The 20294-nt window shown below is 43.2% G+C and overlaps 1 protein-coding gene and 1 non-coding gene across 2 annotated transcripts in view; both read left to right on the top strand.

Moving 5' to 3' along the window:
• The window catches only part of LOC126456039 (espin-like), a 448202-nt gene that overhangs the window by 266436 nt on the left and 161472 nt on the right, over positions 1-20294 (top strand). The window contains exon 4 of the mRNA XM_050091795.1: positions 19676-19858. Coding sequence (XP_049947752.1) covers positions 19676-19858 — 183 coding nt within the window. The remainder of the gene's footprint in view (positions 1-19675; positions 19859-20294) is intronic.
• On the top strand, positions 1453-1525 carry Trnaa-cgc (transfer RNA alanine (anticodon CGC)). Its single transcript has one exon. It is a non-coding gene; the product is annotated as a tRNA-Ala (tRNA).

Raw genomic sequence — 20294 nt, 5'->3', positions numbered from 1 at the left:
CAGTGATGTGCGCATATGGAGGTAGGATTTGTGATTTTATTCAGGAGGGGGGAGGGGGTTGTGGTGGGAGTTGAAGGGACCAGACCGTTATTTTATTTACTTGTCTCGCGCTCACCGTTGGTTAATTACAAAACACAGTACAACAAAAGCCTACCATACTGCGTCACAAGTAAATGAGTATAAGCTTCTGAATTGCATCGCTAGCAGTAAATAACCCTCGTGTTCTTTACTAAATAAAGACTGTAAACAAAAAGGAAGGGACAAAAGGAAACAATCACAAAATTAAGACAGCTTTTGCTTCGTTACAGAGAGAACAATAATTTTGTAGCTTCTACGTTTACAATAGATTACATTTACAAAAGGTATTCGAAAACAGAGTAGCTCAGCGGAGCTATGTGCAGCACTGGCTCTTACCGGCGATGGTGGGATCGACAAGTCAAAACACTGCACGTGCGGCGAGGTACGTCATCTGGTGACGTCACATGTTTACGTTTGTCATCCATTTTTGGTGCACTTCCCGACACTTGCGGCCCCATGTGCCTTATATTACCCTAGTTCTCTCAAATTCGTGGATTTGTAAACGATAATAAGAATCACACTTCATACATCTTTTCAGTGTGGTACTTCAAAATAGCCGAACGATCTTTACAGTCAAGCGGTATTATATGACTGTGGCCTCAAACTACGAGTGGATTACCTTTCTTAGGAATTTCAAACTGTGGAGTAACATTTTGCAGCGTGTATCGAAGCCGATCGATGCCCGTTCCGACAGCAGAACAGGGGCTCCTCGCTAATGAAGAGGAGAGTGCGGCAGCAGGCTCAGTAAGCAGCTCGCTCGTGAAGGGCGCTGCAGATAAGGAAGGGTGCGGCGTCTGCAGAGGCACGCGGTCAGCCCTCCGCTAATAGCGCGCTGCGACCTGCTCGCGAGGCGGCGAACTGGCAAACAAAGGTCCGGGAGAGGCTGTAATATGGTGCCGGCATGGCAGCGATGGTCCTCGCCATATACGTATCCAAAGGGTGGACACACACCATATTAATGTCCACTAGTAGGTGTCCGGATACTTTTCATCGAATAGCGTTTTCTGTCGTTCTCCAGCCTTCCGTTCACAGGCGCGCGCCTTCCTTTTCAACTGCAGCTGATGCACTTTTCGTATGAATCTGTCATGCATTTAGCTGCAATCGTTCCACAATTCCCATTATGGTATCTTTCAGATATGGTCGCAGACGATAGAGTTGCGTACAGAGAGATGGCGTTATTGCAATATTACACACATCAAAAAAAAGTTTTGCATCACCTCGGTTCCCAGAGTTCCGAAACCTGTACAGAAAATTTGAATAGAGATCAACATAAACATCATTTCCGCCCTTTTTATTCCTCATGAAAACCACACTTGCATGTTATACCACCATACAGGGTGACCCTCAGAGGTGGTGGTCCAGATTGCTGTACCGGGCGAGGTGGCGCAGTGGTTAGCACACTGGACTCGCATTCGGGAGGACGACGGTTCAATCCCGTCTCCGGCCATCCTGATTTAGGTTTTCCGTGATTTCCCTAAATCGTTTTAGGCAAATGGCGGGATGGTTCCTTCGAAAGGGCACGGCCGATTTCCTTCCCAATCCTTCCCTAACCCGAGCTTGCGCTCCGTCTCTAATGACCTCGTTGTCGACGGGACGTTAAAAAACTACCCAGCACCACTCTAATACCCAGTAGCACGTCCTGTTGCATTGATGCATGCCTGTCTTCGTCGTGGCATACTATCCACAAGTTCATCAAGGCACTGTTGGTCCAGATTGTCCCACCGGCGATTCGGCGTAGATCCCTCAGAGTGGTTGGTGGGTCACGGCGTACATAAACAGCCCTTTTCAATCCATCCCAGGCATGTTCGATATGGTTCATGTGTGGAGAACATTCTGGTTACTCTAGTCGAGCGTTGTCGTTATCCTGAAGGAAGTCATTCACAAGATGTGCACGATGGGGGCGCAAAAGGCCGTCCATGAAGAGGAATGACTCGCCAATATGCTGCCGATATGGTTGCACTATCGGTCAGAGGATGGCATTCACGTATCGTACAGCCGTTACGGCGCCTTCCATGACCACCAGCCGCGTACGTCGGCCTCACATAATGCCAACCCAAAACATTAGAGAACTTCCACCTTGCTGCACTCACTGGACGGTGTGTCTAAGGCGTTCACCCTGACCGGTTTGCCTCTAAACACGTCTCCGACGATTGTCTGGTTGAAGGCATATGCGACAATTATCGGTGAAGAAAACGTGATGCCAATCCTGAGCGGTCCATTCAGCATGTTGTTTGCCATCTGCACCGCGCTGCATGGTGTCGTGGTTGCAAAGATGGACATCGGCAAGGACGTCGGGAGTTAAATTGCGCATCATCGGAACACGACTTCCTGTGGTTGAACGAAAAGCGTTATTCAACATGGTGGCGTTGTTGTCAGGGCTCCTCCGTAGGTAGCGGTCATGCAATGCTGTAGTAGCCCTTGGGCGGCCTGAGTGAGACATGTCATTGATAGTTTCTGTCTCTTTGTACCTCTTCCATGTCCGAACAACATCGCTTTGGTTCACTCCGAGACACCTGGACACATCCCTTCTTGAGAGCCCTTCATGGCACAAAGTAACAATGCGGACGCGAACCGCGGTATTGACCGTCTAGGCATGGTTGAACTACAGACAACGCGAGCCGTGCACGTCCTTCCCGGTGGAATGCCTGGAGCTGATCGTCTGTCGGACCCCCTCCGTCTAATAGGTGCTGCTCTTACGTTGTTGTTTACGTCTTTGGGCGGGTTTAGTGACATCTCTGAACAGTCAAAGGGACTGTGTCTGTGATACGACATCCACTGTCAACGTCTGTCTTCAGGAGTTCTGGGAACCGGGATGCTGCAAAACTTTTTTTGAAGTGTGCACAACGAAACGCGAGAGAACGTCGTGCATAAATTTAATGTAATCTCCACAGACAATAAGTAATACTAATAACATTCGACTAAATGATCGTCAATTTGTCACTGCAAGTAGTTACATCATCCAAGTGTCGTAGAAAATTTATGTAGAGAGTTTTAAGGTGGAAAAAGGCGTACATCTAGCGGAGAGGAAACAAAATTATTGGACCCATATTCATCAGAATAATCCTGAGTAAGTGAAGCACATTCAGGAAGGAGGTCGCGTACAAGATATTCTTTCGGCCAATTTTTGAGACTGTCTTTTGCTTTCGGGCCTGTAACAAATTATATTAACAGAAGGAATAGAGTACAAGATTCAAAGACGAACTACGCCCTTCGTCACGGTTTCGTTTAGTTCACGTGAAAACTGAGGAGGAATGCTCAACTAACTAGTAGGAGACACATTGTGCATCGCGAAGAGTCGCACTCGCTAACATCGGAGTATACAATTTCCAAACTAGTCAAGAAACATAATTCGCCCTCCATCGTACACCCCGCGTAATGACTAAGAGAAGTTTTATTTGCATGCCAAATATACTTTTGTGTCATCCTGTGCAAAGGTCTTACGGGTAAATCATACGACATTTTTCACAGGTTCTACAGGTTTATTGATGTTGTGTGGTGTGATCCATCGCGTTGAAATTTAATGCTGAGAAGATTTATGTTCGTCATTTGTCAAGCACAATGAGCATAGGCTGTTAAGCAATCAATTTTGGCTCATTCGATCGGTTTATGAGGTCTTAGATATTTCGTATTAAACTGACAGATTAAAGAGTGATTTCCACGAGCTTCTCGAGTACGCTGGTTATCATTCGAGGCTTGATAGATAATGAATTACATAAAATCTGTAAGGAATAATGACAATTTAAGCACTTACTGAAATAAGGCATGCTCACTTCGTCATAGGTCCGCGCGAGGTGTAACGAAAGTCAAGCACTATGCTTATCATTTTATCTTTCGTGGCTTGACTGATAATGAATTGCGTATAATCCTACAGGGCCAATGACAAATTAAGAAATCATTGAAATAAGGGCTGCTGGCATAGTCGTACGTCCGTGCCAGGTGTAGACATTAAGAAACCCTGGGGCTTTGTTGCTGCACCCAGAGGTAACTAGTTGATATCGTGGTGTAAAAAAATTTCGTCACCTCAGTTTGGCCAGCAAAGAGAGAGCAACTGATGTGTTAATTTCCAAACATCGCCGCAATGTCTCATAGAGCGAGGCGAGGGACGTCGCAGTAATAAAGGTGATCCACCAGTAGGATGCGGAGCCAAGCTGGACTACTTTTTTGTTTCTGTTCGAAAGAAATCGGCTATGTAGCAGCGGAAGGTTTCGCCCCCTCTTATCCTTTCAGTCTACAGTCATCCATAGCAACAAAACATTGCTGTTTACATGCATTTACGATAGACACAGAGGTATAATTCGCATTTCAGTGACCGATCAGCGGAAGAAATTGCCGGCCGGACTGGCTGAGCGGTTCTAGGCGCTACAGTCTGGAACCGCGCGATCGCTACGGTCGCAGGTTCGAATCCTGCCTCGGCCATGGATGTGTGTGATGTCCTTAGGTTAGTTAGTTTAAGTAGTTCTAAGTTCTAGGGGACAGATGACCTCAGAAGTTAAGTCCCATAGTGCTCAGAGCCATTTGAACCATTTTTTGAGAAAGAAATTACTACACAGGCTCCAATGGGAATCTGCCGATTGCAGCAAATCGAGGTTGACCAGCGAACATTAACTCATACTGGACTGAATTTGAATTAATATTATTTTACAAAAAGGGCCTTTAACATTTTGAAGAGACGGGTCTTTTATGACCTTCATAGCTAACATCATAGTTGACACATAGACTAGGATTGTAGCAGGTGGTAACAAGTTTGATGAAATAATCTGTTTCGTTTTTCACTTTCAGCTTTAATTTTTATAGTTTTACAGTTGCTGAAAAATAAAAGACGTCTCTTGTACCTAAATATCAAGAGCAATTTCATCTCCATTATTAAGAAAAGTAAAGAAGGCGCTGTTTAAAGTGAATTATACACTTCGGTATTTACGCCTGTCTCTTTGGAGAAGTATTGACTTATTTTTTCTGCATTGCATAAACAAGTGATCTTTCTTTGGTTACGATATCATAAATTTTCATTGCGCATCTGTTTTATCCTTATACACGTAATAGTTTGGCGACCGACTTTTTTTCCCTTAGCAAGTCAGAGGAAAGTTACCTCGATGTAATTATGTCTGCGTGGGGAGGGAGGGGGGGGGGGGGGGGGAGCTCTCAGGGTCATAAAGGCAACTGAGGAACTGTAGGTGTGAGGTGTTAGCTCCGGCTCCGAAAGTCGACATTAAGGGCCGTGAGACAGTACGATGATGCTCTGAGCAGTAGATAAAGCATAGTTAGGTAGGAAGTCCTGTTGCTCGGTAGTGCTACAAAGTTCGTTTATAGAGTTAGGTTAATGAGCAAATAATATCTACTCATTCACACATCACCAGATACACTGTCCAGCCATAGTAATGTGACCAACTATCAGAAGTCTCAATAACCGCGTTTTCCAGCGCGAATCGCTGGGAGACGTGCATGAAGGAGGCTCTGGAAGGTTCGGACAGGGATGTGGAGCCATGCCGACTGCGGTGCCGTGGTCAGCTGAGCTATGTTCCGCGCTTTAGAGTCCGTGGCGCGAACGGCCCTGTCGAGTTGGTCCCACAGATTCTCGACTGGGTTTTAATACGGGAAGTCTGGTAGCAAGGGGAGTGCGGTAAAATCCTGGTGCACTCCGATCAACGCACGTGCACTGCGAGCTGTGTGCCACGTAGCATTGTCCTGCTGATACAGGGTGTTTCAAAAATGACCGGTATATTTGAAACGGCAATAAAAACTAAACGAGCAGCGATAGAGATACACCGTTTGTTGCAATATGCTTGGGACAACAGTACATTTTCAGGCGGACAAACTTTCGAAATTACAGTAGTTACAATTTTCAACAACAGATGGCGCTGCAAGTGATGTGAAAGATATAGAAGACAACGCAGTCTGTAGGTGCGCCATTCTGTACGTCGTCTTTCTGCTGTAAGCGTGTGCTGTTCATAACGTGCAAGTGTGCTGTAGACAACATGGTTTATTCCTTAGAACAGAGGATTTTTCTGGTGTTGGAATTCCACCGCCTAGAACACAGTGTTGTTGCAACAAGACGAAGTTTTCAACGGAGGTTTAATGTAACCAAAGGACCGAAAAGCGATACAATAAAGGATCTGTTTGAAAAATTTCAACGGACTGGGAACGTGACAGATGAACGTGCTGGAAAGGTAGGGCGACCGCGTACAGCAACCACAGAGGGCAACGCGCAGCTAGTGCAGCAGGTGATCCAACAGCGGCCTCGGGTTTCCGTTCGCCGTGTTGCAGCTGCGGTCCAAATGACGCCAACGTCCACGTATCGTCTCATGCGCCAGAGTTTACACCTCTATCCATACAAAATTCAAACGCGGCAACCCCTCAGCGCCGCTACCATTGCTGCACGAGAGACATTCGCTAACGATATAGTGCACAGGATTGATGACGGCGATATGCATGTGGGCAACATTTGGTTTACTGACGAAGCTTATTTTTACCTGAACGGCTTCGTCAATAAACAGAACTGGCGCATATGGGGAACCGAAAAGCCCCATGTTGCAGTCCCATCGTCCCTGCATCCTCAAAAAGTACTGGTCTGGGCCGCCATTTCCTCCAAAGGAATCATTGGCCCATTTTTCAGATCCGAAACGATTACTGCATCACGCTATCTGGACAATCTTCGTGAATTTGTGGCGGTACAAACTGCCTTAGACGACACTGCGAACACCTCGTGGTTTATGCAAGATGGTGCCCGGCCACATCGCACGGCCGACGTCTTTAATTTCCTGAATTAATATTTCGATGATCGTGTGATTGCTTTGGGCTATCCGAAACATACAGGAGGCGCCGTGAATTGGCCTCCCTATTCGCCAGACATGAACCCCTGTGACTTCTTTCTGTGGGGACACTTGAAAGACCAGGTGTACCGCCAGAATCCAGAAACAATTGAACAGCTGAAGCAGTACATCTCATCTGCATGTGAAGCCATTCCGCCGGACACGTTGTCAAAGGTTTCGGGTAATTTCATTCAGAGACTACGCCATATTATTGCTACGCGTGGTGGATATGTGGAAAATATCGTACTATAGAGTTTCCCAGACCGCAGCGCCATCTGTTGTTGAAAATTGTAACTACTGTAATTTCGAAAGTTTGTCTGCCTGAAAATGTACTGTTGTCCCAAGCATATTGCAACAAACGGTGTATTTCTATCGCTGCTCGTTTAGTTTTTATTGCCGTTTCAAATATACCGGTCATTTTTGAAACACCCTGTAGATGCCGTAGCGCCGAGGAGAAACAAATTGCCTGTAGGGATCGACCTGTGCCAAAGGATAGATACATATTTGTGTTGTTCCATTACGCCTTCCAGAATGATGAGATCACCCAGAGAACGCCATGAAACCATTTCCCATACCATAAGCTCCCTTGACTGTTGCAGGGTGTTTGCTTTCAGACGTTTCACGCCGTATACGCTAACGGTCATCCGTCCGATGGAGCATAAAACGTGATTCATCCGAAAAGGCGACCTGTCGCCATTCAGTGGACGTCCAGTTGAGATACTGGCGTGAAAATTCCATTCTTAGTCGCCAATGGACAGCAGTCAGCATGGGTACATGGACTAGGCGCCTGCACCAGAGGCCCATATGCAGCCATGTTCGCTGAATGGTCGTCGAAGAGAGACTGTTGCTAGTCCCTTAGTTCATCTGGGTAACCATTTGCTCAAAAGTCTATTTGCTCGTACACATCTCTGCAACATTCGTTTACCCCTGACATCTATGGTCCGTGGTGCACCGCAGCTACTTGGGCGCCAGTTTTGGATACCGCCATTTTGCTGTGCACGGAATAATTAACCACAGCGGCACGCGAACAGTTTACAGACTTATCCGTTTCATAAATGCTTCCGACCTTGACCCGAAAGCCAATGATCAACTCCTTCTGGATGACATACTCGCTCCGTTTCTGGATCGCGACAGTGCTTTCACTGTTTTCCGCGTCCCCCCGACACGCTTTATATAGCAACCACTGCTGGTGCTATCACCTGCCGTCTGTGAGTGGTTAATGCACTTTGACATCAAACACAGGCGGTGGTCACATTAATGTGACTGGACCGTGTAAAACTCTAAGAACAACCTCTCCTTTAAATATAAACCAAGTACAGAAATTTCAAGATTGCCTTGAGACTGCGGCCGTTAGTTTATTTAAGGTGGCATCTGTATGCAGTTTTGATATGTTAGTAGCTTTTCTAAGGACATTCAGATGTCAAAAGTCTACAGTTTCACGATAAAATTTGGCAAGTTTTCTTAAAATACACGTGTAACACATGAAAAATGTGGTGAACTATCTAACAAAAGGACATGTCCACATGAACTAAGTCCTAATTTCTAAACCATTTCAGGCGAAAGTCACTAATGTCTTGGTATTATTATTCTAGTACCAAAAACCTCTATCAGTGAACTGAATTTGTTTCATTCAGGGAATTAAAACTCCGTAATCGGCAGTAAAACCCGCTATTGTGTAATTTGTAGCGTAATGCGTTGCTCATCACATTAAACGCTTTCTCTCGAGTCTCAATATTCTGACTCACTTGTGTTAATTCAAACAACGGAATGAATCTAGAATAATAGAGCGAAAAACACTGAGTAGTTAAATTTATAGTAGCTAGACACAATGTCACTTCCGATTCCAGAGAAATTTAAAAAAATATTACACGTGCTGTTATCGCTAAAAAAAAGTCAACAGTAACACTACTTGCGCAACACACATTCAGTTCAGCAGTTCACATTGGAGCATATCTTGGGACTTTTTTTCCATAAGGCGTTTCCATACTGAACAACATGAAGTCTTGATTAAATTACTTACTGACCATTCTTGATTGAAGAAAAACTGTAATGTCGTGATCTGACTATAAAACGTCTTCAGGTGCTCTCCAATCAAGCGGGTGCCATGAATTAGAGACTTACCTCCAGTTATCATGTTTATCGTGACAGTAATTTGGTTTAAGAGTACTTTTATCTGACTCAAGATAGAGTATTATGTAACCAGTACGTAATTTCATTAGGTCCATACAGTGTAAGGCGCAACACAGACAACGTGAAGATCCGGCACGTCAACTGATCTCTCGAATTTGATGCTCAGTGCCGTAATTATAACAACAGAAAAGAAGTGCCTAGGCAGTTCAGTGATTGACAATCGCTGCCTATTGGGAGAAAATAAATTTCATTACCAGCACTAAAGATAGTAAAAATGCAAAGCAGTAAGGCTAGAACGTGTATCGAAGTGCACTGCCGGGGTCTTCTTAACTCAGGCCTATCGGTAATTATAAAAGGCCAATTAGCAACAAATAAATCCCGAGTGGCAGACATTGAAGGACTTATTAGAGAGCTTCCCGTAAGTGATTGCGTGAATAACACAATCGATATAACTCGGCCCGTGTAATAGTAAGTACCCCTTCATGACGCTTTACCTACTTGTCCAAGTAGTAAACAATCTAGCATGTCACTATGACCACTACGTGAAGGTAAGGAGGAAGCAACGTTGTAATCTAACGTCCCGCCCATATCGAGGACATTCTGAATACTGACATTTCACATTTTGTGATTGAATACATAGCAGCAGGCAGACTTTTGTAAACTGTCTCTGTAGGATATTGACATTAATCATAGTATTTTCTATATATTACCAGCAAACTCAGCCGCTAATTGCGTAAAATTACTTTTATTTTAGTTAAACTATTTTAAAATGTAAGGTCTCTCAAATCAGAAAGTGTAATCTTTGTTGAAACTAACATGATTCGATGAACTGTGTCTAGCGCTGTAGGTTAACATACAGTTCATTTTCCATACCGCTGTCAGATAGTCTCCAGTGGTTTGGCCGTTCCTAGAATGCGCAACACGTAACTCCACGTAACTGCAAGACAAAAAATTAAATTCTTGTTTGACTGTGTCTGGGTACTCTGTGTGAGGACTCATCTTGGTGGGGATGCGGTCCCTCGTGGTCGTTAATTTTGGAATTATTTTGACATACTTGTTGATATAATTTCTCTCTATCTTTTATCGTCGTGCTTTTCCTTTCTCTGTTTATGAAGTCTGGGAAGTTCTCCTTCCATTGTCAACTATTTTCTATAGGACGTGTACTGAATTATGGTTCTATTGACGTCTCACGCATTTCAGTGACATTCTCAAAAAATTCAGATACATACTCTGGGTCTTTGCTTTTATGTATCTCTCAGGGACGAAGTAGCTATCTCATGATATGGACGATCTTAGACTTCAATAGACCAAACACTTCATTCATTGTGTAGTATAGACTATCTGGATGGATCACTGTAACTAGTGGATAACCGATTGTACTCGTACCCTTCGTTTTCAAAACACATCCTCGTTCTCACCTTGCATATAGTACATTAGTCATCGCATTATTTTTTATTGTAGTCTGCACAGTAATAAGTCCGTGTGGTTCATCAGCCTGATGCAAGTCTTTCAGTAAGACAGCACTTTGGTGTCTTACGAATCTCTAACCAATCTCAGTACAGGGGAAGGGGACGTACGGTTTAGGACGGAATTTCGAGATTACATTCGTTTCAAATTACATTCCATTTTTGAAGAAGCCCTGCTTGTATTAACACCCTATATGTACTAAAATGAAATAAGTAGCTTTCTTGTCAAAACAGAAAAAGGTTATAAGTATTTTATACATCTGCAGTGTTTTTCTTTTAACCAACAAATTTTATCTGACACAAAATGACAACAACTTCTTTTATATACAAAATTAGTCTCGGAATAGGCGGTGTTGTAGGCGACCTAATGATTACGAAAGGCGCTTGTGAATGCTATGGATACACGTTTGGGAAATTCCATATTCGCATATTTACTTCGTGCGATTAGTTTGCAATAGATGCACACGTATAATTTCGGCCGAAACTTTATTCAAACTAAAAGAACATTACTTCTGTTCCATATCGGAGTATCAAGGTGCAATATACTGCAGAAATGCAAATATAGACTGCTGTCTTCATAAGTACATTCATGCAAATATAATTTGAGACCATTTACATTAATTTCAAATCTGGTTCTATTTAGTGTATGTGAAACTACCGTATCCGGATTAAAAGTCTAGAAACTAGATGAACCGCTTAAGAACCCACAATAGAAAAGGTACATTACTTTTTCTTAAGTAATAGTATTTCAACCGGTCTTCGCACCGACGATTGCCTGGATTCTTTTCAAAGCATGTCACAAGCGATTCATATTGTGAATGTACGCCGAGTTGACTATTTAACAGGAGAAGTTTAGATCACAAGTTACTTTATTACACGAGTATCATGAACATTAAAATTCAGCTGCTTTCATAAAACAAATTTTTAGCTATACAGTACGCGCTCTACGTCTAATTCTATAGACATCTACCGCATTAAAGTAACGCGCCAATATGATCACAGCAAAAATTACAAATACGATATTAAAAGCAAGGCTTGTCTTCTCAACGAAAGTCTTTGCCCTAACACGAAATTATGCATTATGTTAGCTCAAAGCTAATTTGTCTTAGTAGTGAGTCAGAGATATCAAAGTAAAGATATCAAAGTAAAGAATGGGATGATTTTTCTGTGATACGTCTTCGAACTGTCAACCAATGCAATGAAGTTCAATCTTATTACATGCACCATACTTATAATCACTGCGGTCGACACATTTGATTCTAGAATAGTACAAAACGTTAGTTTTACATAATATTTCGTTTCACGTCTTACGCAAAAATTTACATGGAATTTCTTCCAATCCATCTGGGGCATGAATCAGCAAACCAGTGTTTAGTAGTATTAGTTGAAAAGAGTCTAGGTTGCAATTTTAGTTTTTTTGTTTATCAACTACGCGTTTCACCTTATTTTGGCATCTTCAGGCTGATCTTAATTTGGTATTACTTAGGACGATCCTTTAGACAGTTTAGGTAAAGGGCATAGTCCAGTACATCAGGTCAACATCGCCTTCGTTATCCTCAGTAAATACTTTCTAGATGGACGTGAGTGACTCAAGACCTGCATACTGCGTACGCGTTCACAGGAGCAAGGTATAGAATAAGATGGGGCTTTAGTAGTTGGCCTGAGGTTCTCGACGATGCCCTTGAACTACTTTGTCTAAAGGATTGTCCTAAGATATACCAATTTAAGATCAGCCTGAAGATGCCTAAATAAGATGAAACGCGTAGATGATAAATAAAAAAAAACTAAAATTGCAACCAAGACTGTTGTCAACTAATACTAATAAATTTACATGGAAACATAATTACAAAAATTTAAAAGCAAGCTGCCACGCTCCATTTTGGTCAGAAAAATTACTTGACGTGTTTCAGTTCTATTTATTCACTCAGTGAAACTCTTCAGCCTTCGCCTCAATTTCACCGCAAAATCTCATTGCTGTATGATAGCCATGAAACACACAGCACTTGCGCTAATTGCCATTAGATTATATCTCCAGTAATATTCCTGTTAATGCTCCTTTTTCCGCAGAACATAAGTAAAATGAAGCTAAAGAAGAAAGAAAAAATTAGAATACGGATGGTTAGTACCAAATCGGACTTTTTATCTCCAACACGCCAAAACAATTTCTAGATTTCATCTAGTAACAGTGGCATCTTTTACGAAAAATATACACAGAAATGTGAGAATGTTAATGGCCGAAAGGTTTTTCTTCTTTTTTTTTGTTTCTAGAGGGACGTTTAGGGACACGGAAATATAGATTGAATTTGTCCATGATGGTTTGTATTGATTTTAAGTGTTGTCAATCCTTATCCAACCAGGAGAAGAAAACGTGTGTTTGAAGCTGTTAGGATACGCTTGAGTTTTTACAACATACTCTCCGTACCAACAGACTATTAGGTCAGAGGTTCATCCGGTTAATTTAGTAACAGACGGCGTACATCACGTATTTGTATGCCACTCCGTTAAATGTGAAGTTCCCTCTCAACAGCCGAGCAATTTTCAAGCACGATGTACCTTGGAAAAGTGTGTACAGCCAGGGTAATGTAATTTAGATATCAGCAAATAGATTAATGAGCACTAACCAGTGCAGAAACTGTATAGATTTTAAAATTGAATGTCACTAGTATGCAAACTGATTGACTGAAGCGCACACTACGGAATTTTCACATAAAGATAGAGCCATACCGCCACGCGAATGCAGTAATTTCTCAAGTTTACTTATTACATGACGACAGAACAACGTAATGATGCGCCATTGACACCTGTTGATGAAATTGTGGTTTTTATTCGACACAGAACTCGTTTCAAGCCATTTTGAAACTAAGTTTTGCGTTTCAGACTTTTCTGGAGGTTTTGTAAACACACTTGTAGTCTAGAACTCTCGCGCAAACCATTCCACACACGTTTCCCACGAATTCTGCCTCTCATAACACTCATCAATAACTACACGTACTTTTACCGTAAGCATCATTTTTTGATGCATTCAAATGGTCACTAAACACATCTGCTCCTCTCACTCGCTCAAGCGTACTGACACAGCGAATTACTCGTGGCAGAGCATGCGGGATATGTGAATGTGCAGACATGTGACACCAACTGATTGGTGCAGCGAAATCACGGTTTCCAAAAATCTTCTGTGTTAGCATTTCTCCTGTGAATGAACAAGGTCTGTTCCGTGTCAGTCTTATAAACATTTTCAAGGCCACTTTATTTTATCCGTTTTGTAGAATACCGTCCCAGATATCACACTACATTGTTACTGAAGACACTTTTTGAGTCTCATGTGCTTATTTTACGTTTATACCTGTACTTCGTTGTTAGTCGCTTTGTTCTGTAGACGACAGCAAAATAGTTTAGCTGTCTTTTGTAATATATCGATGGAATATGAATCCTTAGCCGACAAAGAAAACTATAGAAACCATGCTTGGACACCACTGTGGCAATTTTTTTGAAAATCGTCCACTTATTCTCCTGAGAAAAAAGTTCTGTTTCCCTGACACATACTGATCGTTCCTCCGTTGCTCCTTCTCAATCCCTAGCTGACGACTGACGCAGCAAAAACACCCACTGAACTGCTACTACTTCTTTCCCTATTTTGGTGTTTAGCATTTTGCTAATGTACTCTCCACTGTTCTTACCAGCTTCCGTTCTTGTTTTGTTTATTGTCAATTATAAATTTCTCAAGCGTCAGTTTAGTAGCGCGAGGCTCACACTCATCCATATCTACAAATTTATTATTACTCCTTATCATTATCGCAGAATATCAGGAAAAGTTTTCATGGTTTGTGATCGTTATCATCCTTTTGAAAATGATCAAGTAGAATAAGGAAGTTTGGTGCTTCTTCCCACACAGTTCAGTTGGACATTGTTTATCACTTAGCGAATTCTTCTGTTTTATGTATTTCTAGGAACTCATAGGCTTTGCAATAACTAATGTTAAAATTATTACAAGCAATCGGATTTGTATTTGTTTCGTACTCGCCGGTCACTCTTTCCAAATCCACTTAAAAGAACATTTTTCCGGAAATCTTGTAAAAAGACTTAGCACTGTTGCCACATGATTGTAGCAGTACTTAAACAAATGGTAATCTCAATTTTCGTATCCATGATGCTTGTACACTCTCCGTTTATCTACAAAGAGACACACAGTTTCTCGGTGCGCAGTACACGACTCTTACGGCTGAGCATCTCAGGGTTGTTCCTGCAACGCCCTCAACCTTCGACACAGTGTGTCAGTTATGTTGTACTAGCGATCCGCCCCGTCTTCACACGGGCAGCACTAAGTATGTATCGCCAGACGAACTGTCTGGCGTAGCGGTAGTAAATTATATATACAAACATTTCTTTCGAATCAGTCTGTCTATTTTTATAATAGTTCCTGATTTTATCCTTTACATACACGCAAAAAAACGTGGAGTGGAGCTGAGGGGGGGAGGGAAGTACCTTTAATTCATCATAGTTCAAGAAATGTATTCACAGTTGCGAATGTGAACCACCATTGTCCGTATATTGGAATCGCAACAACGAAAATTTGTGCTTGATCGGGACTCGAACCTGGATTTCCTGTTTTACACGAGCGGTCGCCTTGCCCGCTTCGGCTATCCGTGCACGAATCACAGCCAGACCCAAAGTTCCATATGTCGTCGTCCATGTGTCACAACCTTCATTCTTACGTTACGTATATTCCGCCCAGGATGGACGTATTTATTGAGAGTCGAGGGCCTGGCATTGGTGAGTAAATACGAAATAGTAGCGCCTGTGTTATTAAGAAGTACGATGCAATATTTCTTCGAACACCCATGCGTGTCGGAAGCAACAGGCACTGCAGCGACTGTAGCTGTCAGGAAATCCACAAAATGTATTCACAGTTGTCAATATGAACAACCATCGGCTGTATATTGGACTAACATCAATGAAAATTGCATCGTGTTTTTTAATAACACAAGTACTGCTATTCCGTATTCATTATAGTTCAGCTAATGTGTGCGAAATATTTATAAATTATACACTCAAACCTTCATCGTGAATCAGTCTATTAATGAAAACCATATTGAAATCTCCGCAGAAGTTCCTGAGATTGGTCTTCACATGCGAACAGGAAAAGGCAGGCGAGATTTTAATTTATAACAGGCATAGATGCCTCTATGGCTCCACGTTCATTTTTTGAGACGTTTGTATTCCTTTTTGCCTGCCTCATTTACTGCGTTTTTATATTTTCTCCTTTCATCAATTAAATTCAATATTTCTTCTGTTACCCAAGGATTTCTACTAGCCCTCGTCTTTTTACCTACTTGATCCTCTGTTGCCTTCACTACTTCATCCCTCAGAGCTACCCATTCTTCTTCTACTGTATTTCTTTCCCCCATTCCTGTCAATTGTTGCCTTTGCTCTCCCTGAAACTCTGTACAACCTCTGGTTTAGTCAGTTTATCCAGGTCCCATCTCCTTAAATCCCCGCCTTTTTGCAGTTTCTTCAGTTTTAATCTACAGTTCATAACCAATAGATTGTGGTCAGAGTCCACATCTGCCCCTGGAAATGTCTTACAATTTACAACCTGGTTCCTAAATCTCTGTCTTACCATTATATAATGTATCTGATATCTTCTAGTATCTCCAGAATTCTTCCATGTATACAACCTTCTTGTATGATTCTTGAACCAAGTGTTAGCTATGATTAAGTTATGCTCTGTGCAAAATTCTCCCAGACGGCTTCCTCTTTCATTTCTCTCCCTTCTCTACTCTCAAATTCCAGTCACCCATGACTATTAAATTATCGTCTCTCTTCACTACCTGAATAAGTTCTTTTATCTCATCATACATTTAATCAATTTCTTCATCATCTGCAGAGCTAGTTGGCATATAAACTTGTACTACTGTAGTAGGTGTGGGCTTCGTATCTATCTTGGCCACAATAATGCGTTCACTATGCTGTTGGTAGTAGCTTACCCGCACTCCTATTTTTTTATTCATTATTAAACCTACTCCTGCTTTACCCCTATTTGATTTTGTATTTATAACCCTGTATTCACCTGACCAAAAGTCTTGTTCCTCCTGCCACCGAACTTCACTAATTCCCATATATCTAACTTCAACCTATCCATTTCCCTTTTTAAATTTTCTAACCTACCTGCCTGATTAAGGGATCTGACATTCCATGCTCCGATTCGTAGAACGCCAGTTTTATTTTCTCCTGATAACGACGTGCCGGCCGCGGTGGCCGTGCGGTTCTGGCGCTGCAGTCCGGAACCGCGGGACCGCTACGGTCGCAGGTTCAAATCCTGCCTCGGGCATGGGTGTGTGTGATGTCCTTAGGTTAGTTAGGTTTAAGTAGTTCTAAGTTCTAGGGGACTTATGACCTATGATGTTGAGTCCCATAGTACTCAGAGCCATTTGAACCATTTGATAACGACGTCCTCTTGAGTAGTCCCTGCCCGGAGATCCGAGTGGGTTACTATTTTACCTCCGGAATATTTTACCCAAGAGGACGCCATCATCATTTAACCATACAGTAAAGCTGCATGCCCTCGGGAAAAATTACGGTTGTAGTTTCCCCTCGCTTTCAGCCGTTCGCAGGACCAGCACAGCAAGGCCGTTTTGGTTGCTGTTGCAAGGCCAGATCGGTCAATCATCCAGACTGTTTCCCCTGCAACTACTGAAAAGGTTGCTGCCCCTCTTCAGGAACCACACGTTTGTCTGGCCTCTCAACAGATACCCCTCCGTTGTGGTTGTACCTACGGTACGGCTATCTGTATCGCTGAGGCACGCAAGCCTCCCCACCAACGGCAAGGTCCATGGTTCATGGTGGCACGACCTATGAGGTCATTTAAATGGTCGACACAAAGCACTTATTGACAGCCATTGTGTGCCAAATACGCGCCCGAACACGAATGACACTCGTAGCTGTTGTCAAGATATCACATTCGTTGGCAACGCGAAGCCATTTCACAACCGGGTACTTTTCAACCTACCTGGTTCTTGGGCTACACTACGGATCAGCCTCTCCTCACAGCCTATAATGCCTCAAGTTGTAAAAACGATACCTTTGTAGGATCACTTTGTTATCCATTGTCGGTCCAACTGTTAAGAACCATTTTTCTCAGGTACGAGTAGTATCAAGGTCAGATTTATGTCAGATATTAAGATCTATGGTTACTTGGCGCTGTGAAAATTTTCATTTTGTAAGTTAATGCAATCAGAAGAAATGGCCATTTATTCCCTTACTTTTATACCTCAAAACGAGCTCATCAGAACCTTTATGATACTTCCCGTTGATCGAGAATCAAGAAATTGGGAAAGAGACGCGTTTACACAGTACAGGTAAAGGAAAAATCCTAAATTGGTAATTTGTAATTATTTCACAAGGAAACATACACTACTGACCATTAAAATTGCTACACCACGAATATGACGTGCTACAGACGCGAAATTTAACCGACAGGAAGAAGATGCTGTGATATGCAAATGATTAGCTTTCCAGAGAATTCACACAAGGTTGGCGCCGGTGGCGACATCTACAACGTGCTGACATGAGGAAAGTTTCCAACCGATTTCTCATACACAAACAGCAGTCGACCGGCGTTGCCTGGTGAAAGGTTGTTGTGATGCCTCGTGTAAGGAGGAGAAATGCGTACCATCACGTTTCCGACTTTGATAAAGGTCGGATTGTAGGCTATCGCGATTTCGGTTCATCGTATAGCGACATTGCTGCTCGCATTGGTCGAGATCCAATGACTGTTGGCAGAATATGGAATCGGTGGGTTCAGGATGGTAATACGGAACGCCGTACTGGATCCCAACAGCCTCGTATCACTAGCAGTCGAGACGACAAGCATCTTATCCGCATGGCTGTAACGGATCGTGCAGCCACGTCTCGATGCCCGACTCAACAGATTGGGTCGTTTGCAAGACAACAACCATCTGCATGAACATTTCGACGACGTTTGCAGCAGCACGGACTATCAGCTCGGAGACCATGGATGCGGTTACCCTTGACGCTGCATCACAGACAGGAGCGCCTGCGATGGTGTACTCAGCAACGAACCTGGGTACACGAATGGCAAAAGGTCATTTTTTCGGATGAATCCAGGTTCTGTTTACAGCATCATGATGGTCGCATCCGTGTTTGGCGACATCGCGATGAATACATTGGAAGCGTGTATTCGTCATCACCATACTGGCGTATCACCCGGCGTGATGGTGTGGGGTGCCACTGGTTACACGTCTCGGTCACCTCTTGTTCGCACTGAAGGCGCTTTGAACAGTGAACGTTACATTTCAGATATGTTACGACCCGTGGCTCTACCCTTCATTCGATCCCTGCGAAACCCTACATTTCAGCAGGATAATGCACGACCGCATGTTGCAGGTCCTGTACGGGCCTTTCTGGATACAGAAAATGTTCGACTGCTGCTTTGACCAGCACATTCTTAAGATGTCTCACCAACTGAAAACGTCTGGTCAATGGTGGCCGAGCAACTGGCTCGTCACAATACGCCAGTCACTACTCTTGATCAAGTGTGGTATCGTGCTGAAGCTGCATGAGCAGCTGTACCTGTACACGCCCACGCGTATCAAGGCCGTTATTACGGCCAGAGGTGATTGTTCTGGGTACTGATTTCTCAGGATCTATGCACCCAAATTGCGTGAAAATGTAATGACATGTCAGTTTTAGTATAATATATTTGTCCAATGAATACCCGTTTATCATCTGCATTTCTTCTTGGTGTAGCACTTTTAATGGCCGGTAGTGTATTTTATTTTGTCATTTGTTATCTGACTTCAGATTTTAAACGAAAAATATCCTCGATTCCCAGGATGGGTAAACTGTCTGTATAGGTAATTAAGTTTGTATGGGACCCTCAGTGCGCGAGTCTCACTCGCACCTGATCCTTTTTTTTTTTTTAATTTGTCTCGTTTTCATTCCACTGCCTCTTTTACATTACAAACAGTTCTGTAAAAACAAAATAGATATTTTCAGTGCGTCTATTTCTGTTGGTCCACGTATGACGTCATACGCCAAGACATCATCACCTCACGGATCAAAACCGACTTGAGGTGTCGGTAGGCTCCCTTATTAGCAGCGGTGGTGGCCCTACCCCGAGAGCGCGTGCAGTTTGCGGGGGCGGGCAGTAACAACCGTGTGCTGCGCTGTTGGCAGGTGCAGGAGCAGGGCGTGGACGCCAACCTGCGCGACGGCGACGGCGCGACGCCGCTGCACTTCGCGGCGAGCCGCGGCCACGCCGACACCGTGCGCTGGCTGCTGCGCCACGGCGCCAAGCTCACGCTCGACCGCTACGGCAAGAGCCCCATCAACGACGCCGCCGACAACCACCAGATGGAGGTCAGCACCAGTCCACCGTCTCTCATCTTTTTGTAGCTAGTAGGCCACCCATGTAATCACTAAAAAGGGAAACTCCCCATCGCAACCCCATGAGATTGGGCTCACTGGATAGCCTGTCAAAAACTGAAACCAGATCATCCATGAAAAGCAGGAGAGGGTTAAGTCGCTCGACGTCAACAATAATAATGGAAGCTGAATAAATGAATTAAAATTTATGCCATGACCGCGACTTGAACATAGGTCTTCGTGCTTATTAGGCACTACTGCAGCAGTACAGATCACCCACCTGCATGGACTATCCTAGTCCATTGACCTCCATAACACAAATTTCAATTCATGTCTTCAGCTTATTTTCCCCTTCTTAAATCGTCGTTCTCACACATCCCAAGGAAAATTTAATTATATGACGACACGTCAATTACATGGAAAATGTCTT

This window comes from Schistocerca serialis, chromosome 2 (assembly GCF_023864345.2).
Source record: "Schistocerca serialis cubense isolate TAMUIC-IGC-003099 chromosome 2, iqSchSeri2.2, whole genome shotgun sequence".
Lineage (NCBI taxonomy): Eukaryota > Metazoa > Arthropoda > Insecta > Orthoptera > Acrididae > Schistocerca > Schistocerca serialis.
The sequence above is the reverse complement of the archived record's forward strand: the minus strand, read 5'-3'. Positions and strand labels throughout refer to the sequence as shown.